Here is a 17,817-nt window from a genome sequence, read left to right as displayed (position 1 = left end):
AAACGCATTCATGGTTTTTTTTATGCAAATTTTGCATGTGACTTGGAAAAAGGAAGTCAACTACGAGTGATGTATATCATTTGGAAAATGGACTAATATCTTGGATGACAAGGCTTCCACCAATAGTAGAATTGTCGACGAACAAGGCCGAGTACCGGCGCAACAGAAGGAAGCAAAGAAAGCGCCTTGGCTTCGAGGCATTACGGGTGCGATCGGTATTGACTCTAAACCCATGTAAAATTATGACAACATGAGTACTAATTACTTGGTGAAAAATCTGGTTTATTACGGAAGGATTTGGAAGAGACGGTTCTTGGTGGATTTTCACCGAGTTATGTGAAGATATATGCTACTCCCTATATCGCATTTGTCATTTTGTGTAGTAGATTTCTCTTGTCGGATTTCCTGTGGATGTAGCTATAGTGAAGGTGAACCACATAAATCACTTATGGTGTGGTTTGTATGTTTTGTGCCTATTATTATTCTTCATATTTCTTCTATTACTTGCCCAACAGGATAGATGTCCAAAATAGCTGAAATGATCTCTACATGATTTGGTAACAAAACCATGTGTCATCGTATATTATTGACAAGCTTTCATTCTTCTCAAGCTTATGATAGTTCTTTATGAGGATTCAGTTTATACAATACGTGTATAAAGAGCCTAAAAGAAAATTTCATTGATGGGGAAGCAACTTTTCTAAGTACCTCTCCACATTGTCCAGCCCACATAGCTCTTTGATCACAGGCATGGTCGCAGGGACATCCATTTGGAATATTGGGGAAGACCCATCAAGGCCATTGCAAGAAAAATGCTCTTTTCTAGCTTCTTTAATAGCTTCTCTTGTTGCACAGTAAACTGAGACCGCTAGAAGCAATGGTGGCTCTCCAGAAGCTGCACAAGACAATCATAATACCATAAACAATGGAAGCTGAAAACTAAGTTCTGTCATAAAGCAGAGTGGACTTGCATCCGACCGTGGCTCCAACACATGTTCGCAATATTTTACCAACAGTTTTATGTACCATATCTTTGATGGTTAGTTTTCCATTAAAAAAAAAAAAATTATGGTTAGAAATTATTTACATAACAAAGAAGATCCACTGTTTAAGAAACAATCACAGCATGTACATGCTTCCAATGCCACTATGAATTTTGGTATCATTTATCGGGAAATTATAGGGTATGAAATGCCAATAGCTTAAGTTTGATGGTTTGAATCTTCAAGATCTGCCCATGATGGGAAGTATGCATCTTCTCGCTTTTCATACAGTCAAACTTACATGAACTAATAGTCACACGATATTATATCTCCCAGTATTATCATATGGAAAGACCTTGTGTCCATGTTTGACACCAACAAGTATCTATGAGGTATTGACTGTATGGTTATACCGTTATTTTATATGCAAACCAGAAAAGAAAGTAAGCATAAGAGGTGGAGAGGAAGACTATACCTTTGGATGAGAGAACACGTTTTTGGTGATGGCCACTGTTAAGAACCTCAACATTGAACTGTTTGGGGATGGTGTCAACAGTTGGGACCTTGTATGTCCATGTTCCTTCTGAAACCACCAATCCATCTGAGTTTGTTGCATACTCTTCTAGCATGAAAAATCCAAGTCCTTGGACAAAAGCTCCTTCAATCTTTAAGAAAGTAAACTCAAATGTGAGTTGTCTAGCCACACTAAGAAAATTCACAGATGAATTTCCATAAAGAAACTTTCCCATATAAAAGGAATCCGTGCATTAATAAATGACAAGAGTGTTAAAGTACACAAGATTAAATAACGCCGTTCTCCAAAAACTTAAGCTTTTGGAGTAACCGGTAGTTTTCACACAGTATAATTTATTTTCACAGTATAGTTTATTTGCATGACATACTAATCTATAACATATTTGATTAGTGATGGGGTGTGAAAACACCAGCCTCTCACAGGCTGCCACCTGTCCCAGAGTAGGTGAGACTCAGCCTCTCACAGGCTGCCACCTGTCCCAGAGTAGGTGAGACTCAGCCTCTCACAGACTGCCACCTGTTCAGAGTAGGTGAGATCCAGCCTCTCACAGGCTGCCACCTGTCCCAAAGTAGGTGAGACCCAGCCTCTCACAGGCTGCCACCTGTCCCAGAGTAGGTGAGACTCAGCCTCTCACAGGCTGCCACCTGTTCAGAGTAGGTGAGATCCAGCCTCTCACAGGCCGCCACCTGTCCTGGACACCTGTCCAGGACACCTCAACAGATTTTCCCTATAAATAGGGGACTAAAGCTCAGACTGATGGGTAATGCGAAAATCCCTTCTCTCCCTAAACTCTTAAGACATCTCCCCTTCACTCCTGCTCATACTGACTTGAGTGTCGAAGGGCCTGTCCGGAGTAAAACCCGGTCTGGTCTTCTGACCTCGCTTGCCTTGTGCAGGACTAAGCACTCACCGCAGGACTCATACTCAACCTCCCTCGTCGCTCGCTCTCAGCTCTTACGCCACTGCTGTACCTGTTACCGATTTTTGGTCTAACAGATTGGCGCCATCCGTGGGACCAAGAACTAAAAGCTGTTCTTACATCTCACTTACAAAATGGCAGGGCGCAAGAGTGCGCGATTAGCTTCTGCGCAGAACGACCAAGCCGCGCTACCTCGCAGGACCCGGAGTGGTCGAATCGCCTCGATGGTAGTGGCAGCTTCTGCCGACCAAAGCCTTTCTCGCTCGGAGCATCACAATCCCGTGCCCACCTCGGAGCAAGTCCAAGCCCTCTTCCAGCAGATGACGGCCCTTGTTGGTCAGTACCAACAACTACTTCAAGCACCCCCTCCACCTCTTCCAGAGGCCCCGCGATCTGCCCAAGGAGTCCACAGGGGAGAGTCATCACGTCACGGGGAGGGCAGAACTCATCACTCCGCTAGACAAGTTTATCGCCCCATAGTGAGGCACGCCCAGACAGAACCTCATCACCGCGAAAGATCGCGGTCTCGCTCCACGCAGAGGCGCCGGCCTCACGAAGATCGTTTGCCACCGGCAAAATCTCGACCTCGTCGTAGGAGTCCGGAAAGTCAGTCCGGTTCTGCGGCAAGCCCATTTGTGGGAAGAATCAGGTCCCCAGACCGCAGAACGGATCCGCTGCTACAGAGAATGGAGGAGATGAACCACCGGATAGAGGAATTGGCGAAGGATCAGAGCCGGCCCGCCTCTAGAGCGTTCTCAAGCAGAACGCCATTCACTAAGGATGTCCTGAGTGCTCCAGCACCCAGAGGATTTAAGATGCCTGCCGTCCCTCAGTACGACGGCACTACCGATCCCGTGGATCATCTAGAAACATTTAGAACAATGATGCTCCTCCACGGCGCCTCCGACGGCTTCATCTGCAGAGCCTTCCCAACGACGCTCACTGGCGCGGCAAGAGACTGGTACTCCAGGATCAAACCAAACTCCATCAACAATTTCGACGATTTTGGAGAGGACCTCGTCCGCCACTTCATGAGCAGCCGCAGGCCAAAGAAAACAACAGCCTCCCTGATGGCCTTGCGACAGGAAGACAATGAGCCCCTGAAGGTGTTCGTCCGCCGCTTCAACAGGGAGGCACTACAGGTGCCCAATTTAGATCCCTCAGCGGCTATGAACGCACTCCTCACCGGTGCAAGATCTGATGATTTCCGACGAGCGGTGGCTCGGCAAAATCCGCACTCACTGGCGGATCTCATGGCCGGGGCAGAAGAGTACATAACAGTGGAAGAAACACTGGCAGCTCTTAATTCAAACCGGAGGATAACCTCTGAAGAGAAGAATCTGCCTAAACAGCGTAGGGAGGATAAACCTCCCAGGAAAGAGAAGTCTCCACCCCCTCAGAGAAGAGAAGAGAACTTCACACCTCTCAATACCTCTAGAAAGCACATACTGGCAGCGATCAGTGAGGAGGAGTTTGTGAAGTGGCCGCCCAGAATGATCTCCAAAGGAAACAGAAGAGATCCTTCAAAGTACTGTCGGTTCCACAAGGACCACGGCCATGACACAGAGGATTGCTGGCAGCTCAAGGGAGAAATTGAGCAGCTGATCAGCCGGGGTTATTTGAAAAAATACATCCAGAATGACGGCCGCACCCAAGGGCGCAAAGGAAAGAGTCCCCAGGGCCGTAGCCCTCGAAGATCACCGCAGCCCCCTCCTCAGGATAAGACTTCTCAGGTCACCGACGCGCAGCCTGAGGCACCCCGATCTCAACCAAGGGGGGTTATCAATACAATCATGGGAGGACCAGCCGCCGGGGGCACCTCCTCTGCTGCTCGAAAAGCATATGCACGGCAAGTTAACGCCGTTCACACAACCAGCAAAAAGTCAAGAACGGAGAATGAGATCTCCTTCTCGGACGCAGATCTGGACAGCCTTATTTTGCCCCACGACGATGCATTGGTGTTAACCATGCTCGTTGCCAACTGGGAGGTAAAGAAAATTCTTGTGGACAACGGGAGCTCAGCGGATATTCTATACTACCATGCCTTCGAGAAAATGATGATAGGCGACGACCGTCTAAGGCCGGCGAACTCAGATTTGTTCGGCTTCTCTGGAGAGGTCGTGAAAGTAGTGGGGCAGATTGAGCTCCCCGTTCTTGTCGGAGACCCACCTCGTCAAGCATTCGCCATGGTTAACTTCCTGGTAGTGAAGGCCACCTCGGTCTATAATGCTATCTTGGGACGGCCTGGCCAGAATCTGATCCGAGCAGTCGCCTCAGCCTACCACCAAAAAATGAAATTCATAACCCCTAATGGTGTGGGGGAAGTTCGCGGAGATCAGCCTCAATCAAGGGAGTGCTATGCAATGGCACTGAAAGGTAAAAACGCAGTGGAATCACTGCCAATCGAACTGCTTGATGTAAGGGACGAACTCAGGGGTACTCAGCCCGCTAAGGACCTACTCTCCATCCCACTGTGCCCGGAGGACGGTGAGAAAGTCGCTCTGATCGGTCCCTCCCTTAGTAGTAGCATTCAACATCAACTCACCGAGTTTCTCCAGGGCAATGCAGATGTCTTTGCATGGGTTCCTGCCGATATGCCCGGCATCGATCCAGAGATCAGCACTCATAGGCTTGGTGTCGATTCAACCTGCAGACCGGTGAAACAGAAAAGGAGACACTTTGCTTTTGAAAGGCGACAGGCAATAAAAGAAGAAGTGGAGAGGCTTCTGAAGGCTGACTTCATTCGCGAGATTCGATATCCGGACTGGCTAGCAAATGTAGTCCTAGTCAAGAAGACTAATGGAAAGTGGAGAACCTGCGTCGATTTTACTGATCTGAATAAGGCTTGTCCCAAGGACAGTTATCCGCTCCCGAAGATCGATCAGCTCATCGACGCCACAGCGGGTCATGAACTGTTGAGCTTCATGGACGCCTTCTCCGGATATAACCAGATCAGGATGTACGAATCGGATATACCAAAGACCTCATTCGTCACAGATCAAGGGACTTACTGCTACCGAGTCATGCCCTTCGGCCTCAAAAACGCCGGAGCTACTTATCAAAGGCTGGTGAACAGACTTTTTCAGAACCAGATCGGCCGAAATATGGAAGTGTATGTGGATGATATGCTGGTCAAAAGTCGAAGCGCACAGGACCACGTGTCTGATCTCAGAGAAACATTTCAGGTCCTCAAGAAGCACAACATGAAACTCAACCCCACCAAGTGCACCTTTGGTGTCAGTTCGGGGAAGTTCTTGGGATTCATGGTGAGTCAGCGAGGGATAGAAGCAAATCCCGAGAAGATCAGAGCTGTGATAGAGCTTACCGCCCCAAGAACCATCAGAGAAGTTCAGCGGCTCACGGGAATGATAGCGGCGCTGGGTCGCTTCATCTCCAAATCGGCGGAGAGATGCCTGCCTTTTTTCAGTGCGGTTAAGGGCCTCAAAACTGCGCCCTGGACGGAAGAATGCCAGATTGCCTTCGACGAGCTGAAAAGGTATCTGTCCTCCCCGCCATTATTATCAAAGCCGGAGCCAGGTGAGGAGTTATTTCTATATCTCTCCGTTAGCTCCACGGCACTGGCAGCTGTCCTCGTCCGCGAGGAGCACCGCCAGCAAAAACCAATCTATTATGTCAGCAAGGTTCTTCACGACGCAGAAACAAGGTACCAGCGGGTCGAGAAATTGGCTTACGCGCTGGTAATGGCTGCAAGAAAATTAAGACCGTACTTTCAAGCTCATACTGTAAAGGTCTTGACTGACCAGCCGCTCCGGCAAGTACTCCATCGACCAGATATCTCCGGACGACTTGTGAAATGGGCCGTAGAGCTGAGCGAGTTCGACATCCAGTACGCTCCAAGGCCAGCCATCAAGGCCCAAGTACTGGCAGATTTCGTAGCGGAGTGCACCATCCCCCAGCAAGTCGCCGACCCTGAAACGGTACAACTCCCAGTTGCAGAGAAAGCGGTTCCTGACGAATGCATAGCAGAAACTCAGACAGAAATCTTGCAACCCCTGGCAGAGCAGGACTCCATGACCAGCACACCAACTTGGGAAGTATATGTCGACGGTTCTTCAAATAAAAACGGCTGTGGAGCAGGCCTCATCCTCACTGGGCCTGAGGAGTTCACTGCGGATTATGCTCTGAGATTCGGATTCCGTGCGTCCAACAATGAGGCAGAATATGAAGCCCTCCTTGCCGGAATGAACCTAGCAATTCAGACCGGCGCCCGGAAATTAAAAGCATACTGCGACTCACAGCTGGTAGCAAATCAGATCCAAGGGGTCTACGAAGCCCGAGATGAGCGTATGGTTAAGTATCTTGCTAAGGTTCATCAACTCTCCAGCCGGTTTGCCAGTTTCGAGGTCATCAGAATACCGCGGACAGAAAATGCCAAAGCAGATGTACTGTCGAAGCTGGCTGCTTCTGGATACACCACTCTTGGAAGCATACGTATGGAATTTCTACAAAGATCTAGCATCGAAAGGGAAGCCGCAGATATAATGCAGGTGGAGAACGAGCCGTGCTGGATGGATGAGATCATTCATTACTTACGGGACGCAAAACTTCCCGAAGATAAGAAGGAAGCCCGTAAGGTGATACAGAGAGCCGCCCGATTCTCCCTCAGCGGTGACATTTTGTATAAAAGGTCCTACACTCTCCCGTACCTGAAGTGTCTGGGACCAAGTAACGCCGCGTACGCATTGCAAGAGACTCATGAAGGAATCTGTGGAGAACATCTGGGGGGCAAAGCCCTGGCGATCAAGGTACTCCTCAGAGGATTGTATTGGCCCACCATACGACAAGACGCGCTGAATCTGGTTAAAAAGTGCGAGAGGTGCCAGAAATTCTCCCCCACCATCCACCAGCCTGCTGTGGCGATGGCCCCAATTATCAGTCCACTCCCTTTTGCAGTATGGGGGATGGACATTCTTGGTCCTTTTCCACCGGCTTCCGGAAAGCGCATATTCGTAGTAGTGGCAATCGACTACTTCACCAAGTGGGTGGAGGCAGAACCTCTAGCCCAGATCACTGAGCAGAATATACAGAATTTCTTCTGGAAGGCAGTGGTCTGCAGATTTGGGATTCCCCGTGCCTTAATCACAGATAACGGCAAACAGTTCGACTGCCGGAACTTTCGGAAGTTCTGCTCTGACCTAAAGATTGAACAGAGATTCACTTCGGTTGCTCACCCCCAGACCAATGGGCAAACGGAAGTAACCAATAGGATCTTGCTTCAAGGGATAAAGAAAAGGCTGGATGAAAAGGCTGGCCGATGGGCAGATGAGCTCTACCATGTTCTGTGGGCTTACCGCACCACTCCTCGCACGACGACTGGTGAATCACCATTCAACCTCTCTTTTGGAACTGAAGCCGTGATACCTGTTGATATAGGCACCCCATCTCCCAGAGTCATCAGTTTCCATGAGCAACTGAACAGCGACGGACTCCGCGCCAACCTCGACTTATTAGAAGAAATCCGGGAGGAATCTCGAATCCGGGTCGCCGCTTATAAGCAGAAGGTGTCGAATTATCACGACTCCAAAATCCGCCCCAGAGAATTCAGGACAGGGGATCTGGTCCTGAGAAAGGCAGCCGTCTCCCAGCCGACGAAAGTAGGGAAACTTTCCCCAACTTGGGAGGGACCCTATCGAGTGAAGGAAGTTATCCGGCCAGGAAGCTACAGGCTAGAGACACTGGAGGAGCACCTATTACCTCATGCATGGAACTCCAAAAACCTCAGGAAATATTATCAGTAGTCGAATTATCCGGCGTGAAAAGGTGATCTTGTAAATTTGTATATTTGTTGTTATGAATAAATAATCTTCTTGCAAATTCAGTGTCACTTTTATATCTGGAAACCCAGTTCTTAAACTTGGGTACGCACTGGAAACCCAGTTCACAAAACTTGGGTACTCACTGGAAACCCAGTTCTTAAACTCGGGTACGCACTGGAAACCCAGTTCACAAAACTTGGGTACGCACTGGAAACCCAGTTCACAAAACTTGGGTACTCACTGGAAACCCAGTTCTTAAACTCGGGTACGCACTGGAAACCCAGTTCTTAAACTCGGGTACGCACTGGAAACCCAGTTCTTAAACTTGGGTACGCACTGGAAACCCAGTTCTTAAACTTGGGTACGCACTGGAAACCCAGTTCACAAAACTTGGGTACGCACTGGAAACCCAGTTCTTAAACTCGGGTACGCACTGGAAACCCAGTTCTTAAACTCGGGTACGCACTGGAAACCCAGTTCTCAAACTCGGGTACGCACTGGAAACCCAGTTCTTAAACTTGGGTACGCACTGGAAACCCAGTTCACAAAACTTGGGTACTTGTTAAAAGACCAGTTTGTCGCAATTCGACCATCAACGGCCTCACTCACAGGTTATCAAAATAAAAGACAAAGTCAAGCAAATTACTCAGCTGAGAAGTATCAGAGACAGACAAATTTCATTGATCAGGATATGTGGGGCCTCGAGGGCCATTACAAAATTCACTTTAAACATGCTGGTAAGAGCTGTAGGGTCTCAAGGACCATTACAAAAAGAGGTCACAACAAAACAAAAAAGAAAAATAAAATCTAAGCATCTGGAAGAGAGGGGATGTCAGCAGGAGTATCAGCAGGAGTATCTGGCTCCTCATCAGTAATCTTCGGCCTGGCAGGGAGAGTCATGTTCTGCATCAACAGATTTGGATTGCAGGCCTGGAGCTCCTGGAGGCAGTCGTAGTATCCAAGACTGTAAGCCTCGCTCGACAGGCTGAAAAGTTCAGCCTCCTTTGCCTCTGTGGCCTCTTTTACTGCCTTCTCCTGTCTGTCAGTGGCCCTTCCTCTTTGAGCCTCCATGGCTTCAGCAGCCTTGGCCAGTTTCCTCTTCTCTGCGGCCAGATCTTCTTTTAACAACTTCCTCTCCTCCTCTATTCGCCCGATGCTCGTTTGAAGCTCCTGCACCTCAACGGCCAACTTTCCGTTCACCTCTTCAGATGAAGTAATGGCTTGAGAGAAGCTCTTACTCTTCTCCTTGAGGTCATTATAGTATAGCAAGATCTGAAGAAAGAACAGAAAGAAACAGGCATCAGTATGGTGAAAGAAAGAAATGAGCAGAAAGTTAGCAAATCGAAGCACTACTTCCTTACCTGGTAAGCGGAGGACAACACGGCCTCCTCTCCTGTAGCTGGCGGCTCGTAAAGGACCTGTTGCTTGTCCTTCTGCAGCAAACACTTGCTCATAAGCTCTGCTGCTACCCGGCTCTCGCCTAAGGCAGTGTCATCCTTCAGAACGGCCCAGTTGGGTCGAAAGACTCGCTCACTAATCCCCGCAGGAGGGCGAGCCCCAGAACCGGCTCCGGTAGAAGCACCACCGGACTTAGAAGAGCCACCGCCCTGAGCAAAGGGGCCTACTAGCTTCACCTTAGTCTTGGGCCTCTGGGATGGGGGAGGAATGTCCTGTGACGGGGCCGGACTCCCCAGCACAGTCGCTTTTCTCTTCTGGCGCTCCTGCTGCGCCTGTTGAGCACCTTCTTGTGCCCGCGGTTGAGCTCCCTGCCTGATTTTCTCGACGGTTGATTGTTTCTTCATCTCTGCAAGACAAATGAGCAGCCAACGGTCAGAAGCAAGTATATAAAAAAATAAACAGATTGCATAGACAAGTCTAGCTACATACGTTCTGGAGTCGCGGCACTCACGCCCAGCCCGACCAGAATCGCCTCTTCAGAAAACTCCTTACAACGGATGAGGCCCGATTGCTCAATCTCCTTCCGCATCAAGGCGAATGTTATACTGTCCTCACCTTCGAGGAGCGGCTTTCGACTCAGTTTTGAGGTATCTGGAGTGTCCCACACTAGAGGGACGGACCAGGGCTCACTGGCCTCCTGATCCACAACATAGAAGAATCTGTTCTTCCACGAGTGAATCGACGAAGGAATGCCAGTGATTATCTTTCGTTCAGGGCGCTGGCTAATGTAGATCCAGCCCCCTTCTTTATGCTTCTTCAGGTGTGCACAAGCACGGAACAGTGACAAAGTCACGCTCCTCTCTAACCGACCGTGGACGAGGTATAAAAACCCAACTAATAATCTCCATGAGTTCGGAGCTACCTGGGCCGGGGCTAGTCCGTAGTATCGCAGCACCGCTGAGAAAAAGGGGTGCAACGGAAATCGGAGTCCTGCCCTCAGTGACTCCTCATAAATACAGAGATCCTGGCTCTCGTTGCAGGCTCTGTCTCCCTCTATAGCTGCCCTCAGCTCAAATCTCGGGGGCACACAGTATTTATCCCTGATATCTCCCAGCATAGACCTGGTGAGGTAGTTCTCCTCGACTAGAGCTCGCAAGTTGTATTTTGGATCGGCATCCATCCGCGCTCTAGCGATCACCTCCACGGCCCGGCCAGGAAGGAATGTTGTGGACGCTTCAGCAACGTCGCTCTCAACACTCCCTCCTGCTCGCGGGAGACTGCCAGTCAAGGGTGGAGTGGCATTCAGATCTAAGATCACTTCATCCCTATCCCTTCCGTCGTCACTATCTACAAGGTCTATCCTATCAGACGGACTAGCCAAAAAAGGCTCCTGAGGCATCCTAAACTCCGAAATACTGCTAGTGGAGGACCCCGTACCGGACTCGGAATCGGAAGTACTATCAGACATAGTAAAAGGAAGGGCTGAGAGGAATACCGGTGAGTGGAGCTCTTAAAAGATCTTGGAACGCGACTGCGAGCTACGGGCTGCGAACTGCGATCTGCGATCTGCGATCTGCGGACTGCGAGCTGCGAACTGAGAAGTGGAAACTCCCAGAGCAAGAAGAGAAAAAAGATGAAAGGTAAAAAGTAAAAAATGAAGGGGGGTAAACCTCCTTATATAGTTTTTCAGAGGCGGTGGGGTAATAAATGCGATGCACGCATCTCGAGGCCATCCGGATCGCGCCACGTGTCCCACCATCAATACGATCAAGCACGCGCGTAAACATTCACGTCCCAAAGATGGATCTCCGCACTCCGCACTCCGCACTCCGCACTCGGCATTCAGTCCGGAAAAAACCGTACTGGATATAACGCGTTCTCACAAGACGACAAAAATCAGTCCGGTCCGCACCGAACTGGCCGCTAGAAGACAAAATTCAGTCCGGAAAAAACCGTACTGGATATAACGCGTTCTCACAAGACGACAAAAATCAGTCCGGTCCGCACCGAACTGGCCGCTAAAAGACAAAATTCAGTCCGGAAAAAACCGTACTGGATATAACGCGTTCTCACAAGACGACAAAAATCAGTCCGGTCCGCACCGAACTGGCCGCTAGAAGACAAAATTCAGTCCGGAAAAAACTGTACTGGATATAACGCGTTCTCACAAGACGACAAAAATCAGTCCGGTCCGCACCGAACTGGCCGCTAGAAGACAAAATTCAGTCCGGAAAAAACCGTACTGGATATAACGCGTTCTATGAAGCATTAGGAGCCAGTCCGGTTGAAGCCGTACTCCGGACTGCGAACTCCCAACTCCGGACTCCGGACTGCGAACTCCGGACTGGATATTTGACTCTGTGTTGCGCCAGGAGCCAGTCCGGTTGAAGCCGTACTCCGGACTGCGAACTCCCAACTCCGGACTCCGGACTGCGAACTCCGGACTGGATATTTGACTCTGTGAAGCATTAGGAGCCAGTCCGGTTGAAGCCGTACTCCGGACTGCGAACTCCCAACTCCGGACTCCGGACTGCGAACTCCGGACTGGATATTTGACTCTGTGATGCGCCAGAAGCCAGTCCGGTTGAAGCCGTACTCCGGACACCGGACTGCGAACTCCGGACTCCGTGCTAAATTCTTCGATTCACCCCCGAACAACGTCTCCCCATCCAGAAAAACGAGTGATCACACTTTCCCAAGTCCTTCAATGACTTGGAAAACTGGGGGGCAACTGATGGGGTGTGAAAACACCAGCCTCTCACAGGCTGCCACCTGTCCCAGAGTAGGTGAGACTCAGCCTCTCACAGGCTGCCACCTGTCCCAGAGTAGGTGAGACTCAGCCTCTCACAGACTGCCACCTGTTCAGAGTAGGTGAGATCCAGCCTCTCACAGGCTGCCACCTGTCCCAAAGTAGGTGAGACCCAGCCTCTCACAGGCTGCCACCTGTCCCAGAGTAGGTGAGACTCAGCCTCTCACAGGCTGCCACCTGTTCAGAGTAGGTGAGATCCAGCCTCTCACAGGCCGCCACCTGTCCTGGACACCTGTCCAGGACACCTCAACAGATTTTCCCTATAAATAGGGGACTAAAGCTCAGACTGATGGGTAATGCGAAAATCCCTTCTCTCCCTAAACTCTTAAGACATCTCCCCTTCACTCCTGCTCATACTGACTTGAGTGTCGAAGGGCCTGTCCGGAGTAAAACCCGGTCTGGTCTTCTGACCTCGCTTGCCTTGTGCAGGACTAAGCACTCACCGCAGGACTCATACTCAACCTCCCTCGTCGCTCGCTCTCAGCTCTTACGCCACTGCTGTACCTGTTACCGATTTTTGGTCTAACAATTAGCAACAATTTGGGTGCTTTTGTTCAACTCAACAGTTTGAAAAAACTCAACATGCCCGCTGTCAGTTTTCTTATGTAAGAAGAATTGATAACCCCGCAATTAATCAACCCACTTTCTCTTAACCCTCGACCTTGGAGAAAAATTTGTGGCAAAAGGGTGTGTCACTAGGTACATATAGAGACAATTGTGTCTTTTCAACATGGCCAAGTGACCATACGAAAATGTAATCATTATGTGGTCTTTACTTCCCAATTTAAGGTTCTATTGGAAACATTATAAACCCAAGACCTATTGGTTATTATAAAAGACATTAAAAAGAAATCATTGCTTTATATAAAATATTTTTCAAAACAACCTTATTCATTAACGACAAGCTAAGTTTCTTTTCTTCCTGAAGTTCGGAATATGTAATGCATTGTTGGTTACTTAGGCCCACTAGTGCATTATATTTTTGTGTGGTAATCTATCAAAGGAATCTTTATTTTCTAAAGAATTCCTAGCTACAGGAATGAGTTTCTTGAGAGTCTCCAACATACTATATTGTATATAAATCGAACTAATGAATTACACTATCTTATGAAAACCAAGAATCCTAAGGAAATGAGTATAAGTTTGCACTCATTATGCCGTCACCACAAGATGACTAAGTAAACATGGAAGGACCTCCTAACAATAAAGATAACAGGGTATTCTCTCCATGGATGAATCCTTCGGTTATCTAGGTGATCAGCGCCACACACAAACCCCCCCCCCCCCCCCACGCGCGCTCCTCCTCCTCCTCCTCTTTCCCTTTGAATAGCATCAAATTCATTGTGCACCATAGCAAGTACAAATCAAAATCTCATCCAGTTGATCAGGCCAAATACTAAAAATACAAACGTTAAAGCAAAGAAGCAACCAGCACAGGGACAAACCTAAACTAAACCAACAGAAGCCTATACTAGTCAGGCATATGATCACTAATGATATGCTATCACTAAGCACTCTTTCTGTCCTTCATTTGTTAACCTATTATCAGCCTCTGCGGTGGTTGTTCATCGCACATGACAGAAACGAATAAAATGACCCTCTTGTCTTTCTCATATCTCATAAAAAAAATCCACAGGTTTCCACGAGAAATCCCATCCCCTCTCTGCTCAATCTAATTACAATTTAGGAATCGCCTTCAATAAAAGATTCACAACTAAGAAATGGGATCAGCAGTCACCCACCGTGTCTTCGAGCCAAACCTTCCGCTTCGATAGAATTTTTTTCTCCCACCATGCCAATAAAGGTGAGTCCAACCACAATGTTGAGAAATCCAACAGACAAAATTCGATCCGATCGGGCGCAAAGAAACAGAACGGTAGAAATAAACAAACCAAAAGATGCACACATTGCGTTTTTACGTGGCTCGGCCAATATTCCTACATCCACAGGTGAGATCACGATCTCCACTATGAGAACAGAATATGAGGATTACAATGGATTAACCTGAAAACCCGCAAACCACAACCTTTTCCTTGTCCTCTCAACCAAGATATTACAAAGGAGCAACCCAAGAAAAACCAAGATGAAACTCTCTCTCTCTCTCTCTCTCTCTCTCTCTCTCTCTCTCTCTCTCTCTCTCTCTCTCTCTCTCTCTCTCCCCACACTTAGTCATGGATGAATATTGAGCCTTTTATTTCGTAGGTTCACAAAAACCTAAAGGTGCTTCCATTTATAATTTTGCCTTGACACCACAACTAGGTAACCTAATTATTTTTGGGAATAGATAGTGGGAATCAAGGCAACTATCCCAATAATCTCCACCTTGGATTGTTTCCCAGTCACTTGAAGATTTTCCATTGATGTCACTAGTCCATTGCCTCCGCAATCCACCATTGGCCTTCTGAAGTACCAGCTACACACCATTGAATCATCCTAATTCTAACTCCACTTGACTTTATCACCGTGGCCAATGCATAGGTGTAGCTGCCAACCAATTGACTCACCAATCAACCCTGAGTGGGGATCTCTATCCATCATCATCATCACAAGTACTACCATTACACCGTACCCTATCTACACCATGAAAACTATCAACATGAGCCTCTGCACTAGCTCAAAACGAGGTCCGACGCAGGTAATTGCCACCAGCATGTTGTATGCCCACCCAGCCAATACAATTCACAAACGATTGTCATAGCAAGGTTTTCCTATGGGTTTCAAGATGGGTTTCAAAGAGGGTTTCATTGGGAGGTTAGTGAAAAAGGGTTTGAGTTTAATCCAATTGGGGTTGCAAGGTGCTGTTGGAACTTTCAAAGTGCTGTTGGGAATAGCTTTTATGATATTGGGGTTAAATTTGGATTGAGAAGATGGGTTTTGAGCAAGGGATTAATGGAATATGGGGTATGAAATATTAACTGTGGGTGAGAAGTTAACAAAAATAAAGAGATATGGAAGGATTTTGGAAGAAAACCACTTACTTGAGGAAGAAGAAGGAGGTTGTAGATTGAAGTGGATGAAAGAGCCTCTCTTCCCTTTCCTTCTCTTTTCTCTTATCTCTTATTATTTTTTTTTTTGAAACTACTGTTGCCGTGTAATTTTTGGGCGTGAAAGCCTAAGCGATGGAGGTTTACCCTATTAGCTTGGAGGTTTCCTAATTAACTAGGTTTCTTTGCTAGTTCACTAGTGCCTAAGCAAACCCAAGAAAATATGTTCTTTTGATATTGGCACTCCATACAGGGCTCACCCATGGCTTGCGCACACTCCTATTCATAGGACGTGCGTACGGCCACAAAACTCTGGAAAGATTTTGTCTCCCTTTATTTTATGTAAATTTTTATTTTATTTCTTCTATTTGCATATTACTTAAATACCCCTTCTCACATTACTTCTATAGGGTTCTAATTGAAGTAGTTTCCAAGATGGTCTCAATCGGATATTGCCTGATTTATTTATCTATTTTTTTTTATTATAATACTTAAGATTATTAATGAAGACTCAAGGGTGGTCATTACATCTTCTATGCCTCAACTTGACCTACTTCCAATTCTCTCCCATCTGCCTTTCCTGCTTAGAGCTCATTTTTTCCTACTTGCTCCTCCTCCTCTCCTACTCAGTGTCCTCTTCTCTACCCTACCTCTCATCTCTCCAATGAATTGCATGCCAACCATCCAAGCAACAACAAAAAAAAAGAAAAAGAGGATGGATTTCATTTCAGCCCCTACAAGTGATCAATCCTTCTGGCAGTCGAGAAGCATACCTAAAAGAAAATTCTATCAAATATCACTTCCTATTAACAGATTAGGAAACCACCACCCTCAGTTACGCGATCATCAAAATCAATGCTCTGCTCCACAGAATATATCGGACCTTCAAGACTACAATCAGTCACAAACCTGAGAGGACTATTCCCTCACAAAATACAAGGTCGAAGGATTCTATCACCTCTATCGTTAGGGCAATTAACCTTACTCTACACGAGGTGATTCAGCTTATCATGCATTAACAAGAGTGAGAACAGTCCATCCATAAGGATGGTCCATCTTAGGATAAACTTAGCAAGTACAGAGTCACTCTCATTGATGTGCATAAAATATCCATGCATGTGCATACATGTCGATGCATTAGATATGAGTAATTAGTCATGGAACTATTTATTAAATAAACATAAATATAGTGGAGATGATTTCTTGTCAAACCATACTAGAACCATTTGTATTTTTATCATGCACACCAAAACAACTTACATTAATAGTACCTCCAAATGTGTTTGCATGCTTGTATGGGGGAATGCACACAGGCACATGTGCTGTAGATGAACTACTGTTTAAAAACTTCATATATGTCAATAATTGACACGAGTCGACTGGATTTGGCCGTATTGAGTGAGCCAAAAGATCCTTTGACTCACCCGAGTCAACTTAGTTTTACATAGGCGAGTTAGCATTTGTGTCAAACCTTTTAAGCACTGACATGAACTGTACGTGCATCTCCAAGCACGGATACATGTGAGGCCACATTTTTTGACACATCGTTGAGTACAAAAGCTTTTATCTTGTGCCCTTCACGGCTTCAACACACCATGATGGTCCAACCATTCACACCACCTCCAAATGAAGACATGCATGTATCCACTATAGAGGGATGGGCACGCACACAAACATATCACATTTATACTCTACAGTGCATAAACTCAAACAGAACATAGCTTAAGATGTTGCAGCTCAAAAATGAAACCCAGAGAATTAAACATAATATGTAGAAGGAATTTGTAAACAGTAGGTGAATTGAGTTGACCTGCCCCAAATCCACAGCAGGGTTTAGGCTTTGCCCGCAATCATACGTAATATCTGTTTGCAGAATTGTAGGAGCACCTGTAAGAAGATCTACCTCCACCTAGGACACCAATTAGGCTATACTTAGCATTTGAAACATGACTTCAAACATGTGAAGCTACTATTAGAGCCAGTATCTAAAAAGAAAGATTTTTCCTACAATGATTAGCATAGTACGCTGCAACTTGTCATACCCACCATATTGATTCTTGTCCATTGATTTGGTAAGCTACCATATGGATGGCCATGCCTCAAAATTGTCGTGATCAAACCATCTGAGACGTATGATGCCCAGATTGTACATGAACAGTTAAAATAGTTCTGCAAAAATAATGAGCAGCTATATACATTTGATGGAAAAAGTTATATCGGTCAGACAACTATAATCTTTTGCCCACTCCACTTTTGGGTTATGGCCCATCCATGCGGTGGTTCACTAGATCAATGGTCTCACATGCGCGCTACAGGCATTCAGTGGGGACGACAAGTCATGGTGCACTATAACTAACTTGAATCAAAATTTCGGTCAAAACGAGAACATAGAAAGAGAAAATAAACAAGTTG

At 46.9% G+C, this 17,817-nt stretch overlaps 2 protein-coding genes across 2 annotated transcripts in view; both read right to left on the bottom strand.

Moving 5' to 3' along the window:
• Positions 1–530: 530 nt before the first annotated feature.
• LOC143887505 (indole-3-acetaldehyde oxidase-like) overlaps positions 531–17,817 on the bottom strand; it is a 32,438-nt gene continuing 15,151 nt past the window's right edge. Inside the window, exons 9-12 of the mRNA XM_077391574.1 lie at positions 17,452–17,528; positions 17,216–17,314; positions 1,459–1,648; positions 531–895 (exon numbers count right to left, since the gene is read on the bottom strand). Coding sequence (XP_077247689.1) covers positions 678–895; positions 1,459–1,648; positions 17,216–17,314; positions 17,452–17,528 — 584 coding nt within the window. The 3' untranslated portion in view covers positions 531–677. The remainder of the gene's footprint in view (positions 896–1,458; positions 1,649–17,215; positions 17,315–17,451; positions 17,529–17,817) is intronic.
• LOC143887215 (uncharacterized) lies at positions 8,866–11,080 on the bottom strand. Its single transcript, XM_077391323.1, has 3 exons — positions 10,102–11,080; positions 9,576–10,018; positions 8,866–9,486 (listed from the first exon to the last, which is right to left on the bottom strand). The coding sequence occupies exons 1-3, from the start codon at positions 11,078–11,080 to the stop codon at positions 9,022–9,024; spliced, it is 1,887 nt and encodes a 628-aa protein (XP_077247438.1). The 3' UTR covers positions 8,866–9,021.

Source organism: Tasmannia lanceolata, unplaced genomic scaffold, assembly GCF_043159265.1.
Source record: "Tasmannia lanceolata isolate RefF3 unplaced genomic scaffold, GAP_Taslan_0.1 ptg000012l, whole genome shotgun sequence".
Taxonomy (NCBI): domain Eukaryota; kingdom Viridiplantae; phylum Streptophyta; class Magnoliopsida; order Canellales; family Winteraceae; genus Tasmannia; species Tasmannia lanceolata.
This window is presented reverse-complemented; position numbering and strand designations above follow the sequence as displayed.

Excerpts from the sequence above, each read along its gene's own strand:
- LOC143887215 (XM_077391323.1), bottom strand. The coding sequence starts at position 11,080 with ATGTCTGATAGTACTTCCGATTCCGAGTCCGGTACGGGGTCCTCCACT. Across the intron at positions 10,019-10,101 it reads GAGTGCCGCGACTCCAGAAC|AGATGAAGAAACAATCAACC; the intron begins GTATGTAGCTAG and ends TTTGTCTTGCAG. Across the intron at positions 9,487-9,575 it reads TGTTGTCCTCCGCTTACCAG|ATCTTGCTATACTATAATGA; the intron begins GTAAGGAAGTAG and ends TTCTTTCTTCAG.